Consider the following 10,714-nt stretch of genomic DNA (forward strand, 5'->3'; position numbering starts at 1 on the left):
CGAATTATTAAGGAACTGTGTTTGTGCAGACCTGGAGGAAAAAGTTGGACTTCCTTCCAAGTGCCTAAAATTTAGTAGTCCACAGTGATATTTGGAAGTAGCAGGAACGATCAAGCATATGGACTAAAATTTGGTTCAACAGCCGGAACCTTATTACGCTGGGGAAACAATATACAGAATCTATTAAACAGCTATAAATTATGCTCCATCAAAAGGCCTGCGAATAAACAATCTTCTTGAACATCCATAAACTGAGGTGCATTCAACAATTCATCATAAGTCAGTTGGCATAAAAGTCCCAGAAAGCCGCCCCTTCGTTATAGAGGTCAGCAGAATGCTGGACGCAATCGAGTTATAGTTTTCAGCAGTTAGTTGGGATACACATACCTTGAGAATGAGCAAAGGCCTAAAGATTAGAAGCAAAACATAAATCTGAACGCTTTTCTTGAGAACGAAAACTTATCACTTATACCTCCAAATAAAATCAAGATAAAATCCATAAGAACAACCTAATCATTTTGTTTTCCCTTCGAATCAACAACGAACAAACACTACATGCCTCATAAGCAAAACGCTCTTCCAAATTCCAATATATTTGAGCTACTAAATATGTGACATCAAGTGAACGAGCTGCAATCCTTCTGTCACCTCTCATTCAATCCCAACATGATAACATCTCAACGTAGGATTAAGCGTCCAAAAGATCTAGATGATGATGATCAGAGTTAAACTGACTAATTTTTTTCAGGTTACTCCTGTTTTCCTCACCAAAAGGTGCCAGAAACAACGAACAATTTTCTCTTCCTTGCCACTTGCATATGTCGAGGAAGGCTTCTCTCATGAGGGTTTAGTAAAACTGGACACTGACAAGAATGGTTTCTCTAATTAGTCACACACAAGGCTAGACCGCGTTTCCAAAGTCACCATCTTGGAGGGTTGGGGGATACTATTTGTGTTTCAACTGCTACTAACAAACAAACCCGAAAATATATAGAAACCTAACCTAATATGAAAAAAGGCCTGAAAAGTTTCCTTCATGACCAAGCAGCATAGAAGAACGATGTCACGCACTGCAAAATACAATACCACAGCAGGAATAATGATCGTCTCGAATACCTATCATCACTTCTTCTTTTTTCTTTTCTTTTGTTTTTTTGTTTTTTTTTTTTTTTTTTTTTTTTGCACAAAGAATATTTCACTGATACCAATTAGAATTTAGGCGAGAACAGAAGCCTAGGCGTTAGCCGTTGAAACAACAAAACAGGAACAAAAGGAATCATATGTACAATCTCTTCCTAAACCTATTTTTCCCTACAACTGGAAGCTACAAAGTACAAACTCTCCCTCAAATTATAAATTCTGGACTTCTAAAAAATGCTAAAATACAGTAATACCATGGACATGGTACCATATCCAATGTGCCATGAAAACAGAATAGCATAGTTGTTTGCAAACTACTGGCAGTCATATTAGATCATTGTTATTATACAAAGAAGTTCACTTTCACTACCTTTTACCTTTAATCCACATTTTTTTCAGCAGGTGAATTCACCTTCATCACAATCTTTAGTCAGTTCAGAAGTTATTCTGCACATAAACCAAAAAGTATCATGTATCCAAGTTCCATGGCAACAATACAATACTACGCATACACCTATTAAAAGCAGAATGTTTGTGAAACAAGAGAGTGGAGGTTTTGGCATGGCGTAATTGTTTTAAACAAGATCTGCATATACAGAGTACTTATAAGAAACTAAAAAGCCCACAGAACTACATCACATGCAAACTCTTGACAGTCCCCAAATGCATATTTCTCAACAACATATTACAAAGGAATATTGTTTTTACCACACAGATGAGATGAATAGTGTGCACGTGCATTGCGTTTGACCAACCTCAGCTGGTACTACATCTAACTTCCTAAAACTAGACAAAGCCGTTTAACTCGTTCTCTACCTTGCCTTCATATTTATATATCGTTATTTCCATGCCAACCTCAACTGATCACATATTACAGAGGCCATAAAGCCATATCAAGTGTGAATAAAAATGAATAGTTGACCCATCAGTTTGTGAAGAGGAAAGAAATAAAATGGTGCCAGTGCAAGGCAGAAACTAAAAGTACTGAGTATCTTAACCTAAATATACAGGAAAAGTAAAGGTGTGTACCTCAAGAAACACAAAATCAGGTGAAAGACTCCTCCAGACTATGCACGACGACCATTTGAAGAAAACAAAATTACTAAAATATCCCCTCATTTCAGCCAGCTACCTTGATTGCACCCACTTCATCAAGTTTTGAGCTCTTATGCTGCAAAGATAGTGAGAAACAGAGACCTTGGTTAAATGTAGACGCAAAGGAACTATACAACAATAGTGGGCATATCATGCAGATCCCAAGTAAAACATTCAAGAAAGGATTGGAGATACAAAAGTGTAAATCCAAATGAAAAGTTCCATGTTTATATTACCTTACTTTTTTTGTGTCTGTGGACATCATTAAGATCGTCATCTCCATCATGTTTCCTTTTCTGTTATACAAGTACCAAAACTAAAACATGTGAATCCCTCTGAATATTCAACTACATTTGAAAAAAAATTAAATCTGGTGTTGGTGAATGGAAAAACTGTAATTAGATCGTGCAACAAACAATGGCAGTTCATAACTTCAGACATTATCAGAGTTATTTGGATAAAAAAAGAATTCAAAACCATTCTTTTATTGTCGCTCTTGTATATTACCAGGCGCTTAAGAAAAGGAATTTAACAGTACATGTGTACCATTTTCTAACCTTTTCATGTTTCTTTGAGTGATCACCGGCCGGATCATGATGCCCACCTTTATCCTTCTTCTTATCCTTGTCTTTATCTTTACTTCGATCTTTATGACGGTGTTTACGCTTCTTGTGCTCTTTATCCTTCTCTTTGTCCTTGTCTTTGTCCTTGTGCTTTTTGTGTTTCTTCTCCTTGTCTTTAGACTCACTCTTTGATTTCCCTGCAATAGTCGGAGTCCCCTTATCTGCCTATAGAAGACAAAACAAAATATCAATTACAATGAGAACGTGGAAAGGAAAACGGTTTTGAGGGACCAAATATCTATTGGAAAAGAAGAAATATAACAGACTGTCATCCATTATAAGTAAAAAAGTCTCACAAGTGGCAGATCAATAGGAGCCGTTTCTCTAAGATGGAAAGCCTCTCTGAGAGTATCTAGGTCAAAAGGCTGTATGCGTGGTTTCGTATCCCGGGGATATGATGTACTCTGGATAAGTTGATCCAACTGCATCCCATCTCCTTTTCTGATTTCCGTGTCTCCCACCACATTGTGAAGATAGTGTGTGTCTGATATTGATACTGGAAGTGATCGCTTGCAGAAAAACTCATGGTGGGGAAGTAACTTGTAGTGACTTATGAGATCTACAGCACCAGTCAACTCTTTTGGTCCTGTATCCAACAGAATTTCAACAGATAAAATAAAATTCTCTTAAATTTCAAAACATGCATTCACTGACATAATAGAAGCAAAACACTCAAATTCTCAGTAGATTGAAATAAGTATATTTTAAGAGAGGTTTTGTTATGAAATTTGAGTATCTGAAATTAAATTTTAAATATGTAGTGATAGCTTATCCACGAACCAGATGGGGCAAGGGTGGAGATAAATTTTATTCATCATTGGAGGCCACATGGCTCTCTGGATTAGTTCAAAATTAAGTGCTATACATGAATAAATGAGGTTTTGAAGAGTGCTTCAACTATGAATAGTTCTGTTAAATATGTAATTAACTACCAATATAAATTCACCCAAGAAGGGAATACAAAGAAAACCGCAATGGAACACCATATTGAAAAAACTCTACCTCGTCCAAACTTTGTTCCTTCAGGATCCATGGGTCAATGTTTCATGAAGTGGTGGCCCACTAACAACTGTGATGTCACATAAGAAAACATGAGTTTGACAGACCATAGAAATATCAATAAGTAATAAAATCCAAAATAAATAGGGAACATGTTCAAAGTTTTTCTCCAACAAAGTGTAATAATGTCTGAGTATAATATATTCAGACAAAGAGGTGCACATTCAGAGCATACCTAGCACTTCAACTTCTATCAAAGCCACTCACATATCTAATACCAAAAACAGCAGGGGATGACTCCGGCAGGAGAAAAAAGCACCGTACACTAAATTGTATGCGTCATAAGCAAGCCAAAGTATACAATATCGAGCTTCCTATGCTAATTTCTCTCCCAGAGAACCCAAATAAAACAGTGCCGCAAATAAACCTCGGGGATGCTTTCAAACACTCAAAGACAACCGCTGAAAAAACTTACGTTGACTACTCAACAAGGTCATCAGCGTCCACAGAAGAACTCAGAATGCTACCTTACTAATCCAACAAAGATTTTGCTTGGCTCCTTCCTACTATAGATTCACGCAGCACCAATCTAAGAATATCACTAATAACTCTACACCCACTGCTGTTTTAACCGAACTAGGGCAAGCGGCTAAGCATGCAACAAGGTTTGAATTTCACTAACAGTGACAGATTTGATTGCCATATTTTCTTAACCAAACGACACGAAAATCACCACAACTTTTCGGATAATCTCTATTGTTACTGAAACTACCGGTCAATACATAACGAAATCCAGCAACTTTTCGGATAACCCAAAAGCAAATGTTTGCAAAAACAACAAATGGGTAAGTGTTCAAAATCTTGATATTACAAAAGATGAAAACTTGGACAAAGTACCAATTGCACAGACTTCAAAACACGTAGAAACACACAGAAATTCAACGCCTTGAAACAAGTACGAGAGAGAATGCGTGGGAAAAAGGGTAAAACAAAGAGCAGACCTCTGACATGGATCCCGAATTGCTCTCGAACTAGTAGCGACCCAGATCACGAGGGCAAAATCGTAATTAGAGCTCGTTCCTCTTTCCTCCCCGGCTGCCCAACACTTTAAAAGCTGCCAAGTACCAAAATTCCAAACCCCAATTGAGTGATTGACGAACAAAGCTCGAAGAATCAAAACGCCCAGCAGAACGCAAATAGGGTTATATGTTGGGGGATTGTAATTGACCTGAAAATTGAAGCAAATTACGGATTCCCAATCTGCTGGGGTTTGGGGGTTCGGAAGAGTGGTGCTGAAATTGTCAAGTTAGGGCTTTTGCAGATCGAGAAGGTTCGAGAAAGAGCGAGGGGAGAGAGAGAGTCGAGTATTGGTGAATACGAAGGTGGTGGGGAAGACAGAGGAACAGAGTGGTGAGAGAGAGGAGTATGTGCGTGTCTAAAATTTAATGATTAATATACAAATCCAACTAAAACTAGGGTTTGGACTTTTGGAGTTAGAGGGTTTTCGATTTCTATTTCCAGACTTCTTTCTGAGATTTTTATTATTTCTTTAATAGTTTTAGTCCTTTTCTGCCATTTTCCCAACCAAAAAATGGCTTGGCAAATCGCTTGTAGTTCATTGGTTAAAATTTGTTTACCTTTGTAATCAGTCTTAGAACTCGATTTTGATCATATTTTACTCATTGAAACTTGAGAGTTGTCATTTTACTTCTTAGAACTCGATTTTAATCTCATTTTGCCCTGCTAAAACTCAAAAGTCGTTACTTTACTCGCTGAAACTAAATTTCGATCTTACTTTGCCTCCTCAAAGTCAAAGATTGTCACTTTATTCTCTGAAACTTAATATTTACTTCACTTTGATTTGTTTATATGTATTTCATTAAATAACTGTTAAGTATACGTATATGGCATAATTAAGGCTCACTTATTGTTGATGTGACACAATTATAAAGTTCACATATCAAATCAAATAGTGCCACATAGATTAAAACGAAAAAAATAAGAAAATTTAATTTTTATATATTGTAAAGCATTCATCCCTTTTCCTCCATTATCAGCCACCTTATCATTTGTTCTATTGATTTTGTTATTTCTTGTGTTCTTAATGGAGATGGTTGGTGAAGAGGAACGATGGTTTCTTTTTTTTTTTTTTTTTTTTTTTTTTGGTTCTTTGTTTACTTATCATTTATTTCAGGAGGAAATTTGGCATAATGCCAATTATAAATGTTGAATGGATGAACTTATTCTAAAAAAAAAAAAATAGAAACAAGGCAATGTAAGCGACATTTGAGGTTTAATAAATAAAGTGGCGATTTTTTAGTTTCAAGGAGTAGATCGAATTTCAGGGAGTAAAGTGATAACTTTTGTGTTTCAGGAGGTAAAGTGATATCAAAATCGAGTTTCAAAGATTAAAGTGATGACTTTTAAGTTTCAAGGGACAAAGTAAGATTGAAATCGAGTTTCATGAAGCATAGTAAAAAATAAGTCTAAAACGAAATAAAAAAGCTTATCTTAATTAAAGAGGACATAAACTTTACTTTTCAAGAAAATAGAAAAAAAGGATACATAAGACGGAAACCTCTCTAAAAACAAAATCTAAAAAGTTAGAACCTACAAAACAAAACAAAACAAAAAAACCAAAAATATTAGGATAAAAAAGAAGAAGAAAAACACTCGGGCGACAAACTAGTAGGCCGACGAAAGTTCAGAAGGGCATGGGGCGTGGGGTGAGGATTTAGGGCGCGCCAATGGTGTCTCAAATGGCCTATGGCTATGGGATTCGCTTTCGTTACAATTCATCTGATTTTGCATCATTTAAATTCTTTGTTGATGTACCTTTAACTAGTTTCCTTTATTATCTGTTTGGCTTGTGTGTAGTATCAATCTCTTCTTCTTCTTTTTTAATTTTTTAACAAATAATATTATTTACACTAGCAGAGATGGACGAACTTAGTCTCACAATAGACTAACAATAATATGATTCAAATTCACATTTGGCAAAAATCGAATGAAGACCTCTCACTTAATGAAAAGCAATACCATTAGACCGTAATACTAAGTGATAATAGTTTCCATAATTAATAACATTTTGTAATTGTATTGTTTGCACTGATAACTATGATTATAACATTTTGTAATTATAATTGCCACATAAAATTAGAACATGGACTAATTTATCAACCCGCACATAATTTAGAGCCCCACCGAAACACAAACTTCAAGCTTTAAATTATCAATTAAGGATTCAAGTTCAAACTAAAGAGTCATTCCCATTTTCTAAATTCGAATCATAACCCTACATTCCAAATTTCCAAAAACATGAATACTATAAAAAGAAGATAAAACTATAAATCAGTCTACAATTTCAAGTTTTATATTTTATGTTCATAAATATCGTCATATGAAACTTGAAACACGAGAATATAACAAAGAATATCTTTTTATTCCTTTACAAAAATAACTCCAAAACAAATGCAAAAAGAAATATAAAACAAAACAAATTCCATTAACGTCCGTTACAACTTACACAATGATTGGAGAAAGCGTGCCCATTCGGGGCTTTTTCCCGTTCGCCCAACTGCCCAAGTAACCTGACGAATCTACCCTTAACCGCCCCTATAAATCACACCAGACGCTCCGAAAATCAAACAGGCTCTCCCCATCTCTTCAAAAATGGCTATTCTCTCTGCTCAATTCGCCTCTGCAGTAGCACTGATTGCGGTGGCCGCTTCTCTGTGCCTGATCGACGCCAAGCCAGCCGGAATCGGAATCGAAATCGGAAGCAGAGGAGGAGGAGGGCAGAGGGAGTTCGATTACTTCAACTTGGCCCTGCAATGGCCTGGCACTTTCTGTCGGCGCACCCGCCATTGTTGCTCCTCCAATGCTTGCTGCCGCGGGTTCATAATCTTTTCCTTATTTTAACTATTAATTTCAAAAAGATTGATTTTTTTTTTTTCGTTTTGGTTGATTTTAATTTGGTAAATTAGGTTGAGCTTTCTGAGTTGATTTTCTACTTTTTGGGTTTTTCTTGTTTCAGCTCAAATGCTCCAACCATGTTTACAATCCGTAAGTATTAAGCTTTTGTATAATATTGTGTAATGCAGAGATGAAAAGCATGAGTTAAGTTGACTTTTCAGTTGAAGTTCAAATATTTTGATTAGGGCATGTTGGTTCATATTGTTGGAAGCTAATTTCTTTAATTGGGAATTCAGAAGGCACAAATATGTACGATCAAAGTCGTCCAACCCGTATTTTATCCATTGACTGTTGTTTGATGCTTTATTTATACGTGTGGGGGATATGCTAACCGGCGTTTAATGTGTGACTGGCAGATGGATTGTGGCCTGACTACAATGATGGAACCTGGCCTGCCTGTTGCACACAGAAAACCTTTGATGATAAAGAGGTGTGTATTTCTTATTTCGTGTCTACATGGTTTGTGGGTTGTGAATATTTTTGAGACTCTACTTGCTCACATAAATGAATCGGGAACTCCGCAAAAGAAAGATTTTCTTTTAGCGCATGAGAAATATGTAATGAATACTGATTAACTCGAATATAGTACCCACACTAATGTCGCCTTATCTTCAACTATGGTGCTTAAACAGAAATGTTTAAATTTTCATTTTAAATGTCTCTTGTAGTGGCGTTCCGTAAATCTCACCACTATCTCTTTATCTACTGTGTAGATCTCAACATTGCACGATGCTTTAGATAAATACTGGCCATCTTTAAGCTGTGGTAAACCATCATCCTGCCGTGGTGGAAAAGGATCATTTTGGGGTCATGAGGTGATCATTGATTGTGGACTTAATTTCTTCTCCAATTCTAGATGACCCTTACTTTGAGCTAACTATTCTTCATTCTTATGTTTCCGTGATGACTGAATTGCATGGTATTACAATGGCAGTGGGGTAAGCATCTTTGCCTTTTGCCCTTTGCTGCTTAATAATGAAAGTCAGTTGTTTGTCTGTAGCTTTTGCTTTTAAAAAAATTTGCCAAATGAGTACAGACCTACAAGCAATGACCTTTTTTTCTTGGCATGCATCACTTTTGCAAGTTCTGATTCCTGCGTTCATTATCATTGTTTCTTGCAGAGAAGCACGGGACTTGCTCCTCTCCAGTAGTTGGAGATGAATACAATTACTTTTTGACAACCCTCAATGTCTATTTTAAGTACAATGTCACTGTAAGTTCTAGAGAAATGGCTATTTTGTATATTCACACTATCACTGCCATGTATTCACACTTGGCTGTCCATCATTTGTTAATTCATTCATACCCATTATTTTTTGGTTCTTAATAGAAAATTGGTTTAATTTGGAGTATGTCCATTTTATGTATTTGGTGTGTAATGGTAGTTTCCTTTCCCTGTCCTCAGCAAATCCTGAATGAAGCAGGATATGTACCATCCAATACTGAAAAATATCCTCTTGGAGGCATTGTTTCTGCTATTCAGAATGCTTTCCGGGCAACCCCGAGGTTGGTTTGCAAAAAAGGGGCCGTGGAGGAACTTCATCTATGCTTCTACAAGGATTTCCAGGTTTGCCTCCTATCTAGAGTTCATTTAGATCCTATCTTTAACTGAATCAAAGAAAATATACACTTGTACGTCGGGAGTTAATTTCTGTTGTTTTGATGGGAGGGGGTTATACATCTTTCCGGCGTATTTTACTTCAGGCATTTGTGACTGGAGTTTCAACAATTGAATTAGGTCGTTTCCTAAAAATGTTGAAAACTAGTAACATATTGGACAATGAGATTATGTTTAGATGGGCATTAATGAGGAATTCCATGGTCTACTTTCATTATGTGCAGAGATTTTCTCATGTATTCTGATTTTTTTATGCTACTGCAGCCTCGGGATTGTCTGGTTGGATCTGGCAGTCTAAGTGACAAGTTAGCTTCAAGTAGCTCATGTCCCAGTTTTGTCAGCATACCAGCATATGCATCATTGGGTAACTTTCTTTAACCCATAGTTATCTGAAAGTAGATTTATTTGTACAGCGTAGGGCTGCCATTTTTCTTTCGAATTCCAGATTTAAATTTGGTTTGAAATGTTCATTATTTGCGGATAGCGTGATGTAGATGGCTTTCTTACTTGCAACAAAGCTGGTAATCTGGATTCAAAAGGACCGCCGTTGGGGATTAAAATGTTTGTGCTTGCTGGGGTTTTGGGTTTTCTTAACTTTCATATCGTCATGCTTCTATCAGTTGCCTGTCCTTTAGGGCTTTCAAAAAAACATTCTTAACATACAATATAACGAAAGCCTAAACATATGATAGTCGATCTCATGTTCATCTCCAGGCCATTGGGGGCGTACATTCGTGAATTCATAATTTTGAACCTTAATCATCATTCAACAGTTCTTGAATAAATTTGTCATCCAACATTCATTCTAGCATAATATGCTATTAAATATTGTTATAGGGCTGTAGATAATTCACCTTTTCTCTATGCTCAGGGCTTGGCGGTGGTGAAACTGAGATTTCAAGTGCCTGATGCTGATGTTCTAAGATCTTGGCAGAGGTCGACATGTTGTACATTGATCAATTCATTTAAGTTTATTTCTTGAGCAAAGCTACGAAACTCAGTCCATCTGTATGCTACAGTGGTGGTGTATATTCAGACCCCAAAAGTTGGGAATGCTTTGCATAGCATTGCTCTTACAGAATTATGCCAGAATGCAATGTAAATTCAGAACCCAAAATAAAAAGTGGTAAATTCTTACCATGCAACTTATTAAACTCTCTCTCTCTCTCTCTCTCCCCGACAGAGGTGGAGGTGGTTCAGCCGCCCATATATTCTTGCTTTGTACTTCACTGCTGCCGGCTGTAGCCCCGTAACATAATTGCAA

At 36.6% G+C, this 10,714-nt stretch overlaps 2 protein-coding genes across 4 annotated transcripts; one reads left to right on the forward strand and one right to left on the reverse strand.

Moving 5' to 3' along the window:
- Window positions 1-1,193: 1,193 nt before the first annotated feature.
- Window positions 1,194-5,388, reverse strand: LOC137725580 (mediator of RNA polymerase II transcription subunit 19a). Of its 3 annotated transcripts, none has more exons than XM_068464312.2 (7): window positions 4,859-5,388; window positions 3,861-3,927; window positions 3,155-3,444; window positions 2,793-3,023; window positions 2,472-2,531; window positions 2,170-2,311; window positions 1,194-1,587 (listed from the first exon to the last, which is right to left on the reverse strand). In XM_068464312.2, the coding sequence occupies exons 2-6, from the start codon at window positions 3,889-3,891 to the stop codon at window positions 2,261-2,263; spliced, it is 663 nt and encodes a 220-aa protein (XP_068320413.1). In that variant the 5' UTR covers window positions 3,892-3,927; window positions 4,859-5,388; the 3' UTR covers window positions 1,194-1,587; window positions 2,170-2,260. The 3 variants fall into 3 exon arrangements, with proteins under 3 accessions (XP_068320413.1, XP_068320414.1, XP_088550607.1); XM_068464313.2 differs by having other exon boundaries at window positions 2,477-2,531; window positions 4,859-5,331; XM_088694481.1 differs by lacking the exon at window positions 4,859-5,388 and adding an exon at window positions 4,093-4,421.
- Window positions 5,389-7,492: 2,104 nt separating this feature from the next.
- Window positions 7,493-10,604, forward strand: LOC137726149 (ribonuclease 2). Its single transcript, XM_068465025.2, has 9 exons — window positions 7,493-7,753; window positions 7,894-7,922; window positions 8,189-8,262; window positions 8,546-8,647; window positions 8,767-8,770; window positions 8,954-9,045; window positions 9,238-9,399; window positions 9,715-9,814; window positions 10,322-10,604. The coding sequence occupies exons 1-9, from the start codon at window positions 7,530-7,532 to the stop codon at window positions 10,357-10,359; spliced, it is 825 nt and encodes a 274-aa protein (XP_068321126.2). The 5' UTR covers window positions 7,493-7,529; the 3' UTR covers window positions 10,360-10,604.
- The last annotated feature ends 110 nt before the right edge of the window (window positions 10,605-10,714 follow it).

The sequence above is a fragment of the Pyrus communis genome, chromosome 5, assembly GCF_041283825.1.
Source record: "Pyrus communis isolate YQ-2024b chromosome 5, ASM4128382v1, whole genome shotgun sequence".
In the NCBI taxonomy this organism is placed as follows: Eukaryota; Viridiplantae; Streptophyta; class Magnoliopsida; order Rosales; family Rosaceae; genus Pyrus; species Pyrus communis.

Coding starts and splice junctions, on each gene's coding strand:
- LOC137726149 (XM_068465025.2), top strand. CDS start 7,530: ATGGCTATTCTCTCTGCTCAATTCGCCTCTGCAGTAGCACTGATTGCG. Junction 8,263..8,545: donor AAACCTTTGATGATAAAGAG/GTGTGTATTTCT, acceptor TCTACTGTGTAG/ATCTCAACATTGCACGATGC. Junction 9,400..9,714: donor GCTTCTACAAGGATTTCCAG/GTTTGCCTCCTA, acceptor ATGCTACTGCAG/CCTCGGGATTGTCTGGTTGG.
- LOC137725580 (XM_068464312.2), bottom strand. CDS start 3,891: ATGGATCCTGAAGGAACAAAGTTTGGACGAG. Junction 3,445..3,860: donor AGGAACAAAGTTTGGACGAG/GTAGAGTTTTTT, acceptor TGTTGGATACAG/GACCAAAAGAGTTGACTGGT. Junction 2,312..2,471: donor ACAGACACAAAAAAAGTAAG/GTAATATAAACA, acceptor CTATCTTTGCAG/CATAAGAGCTCAAAACTTGA.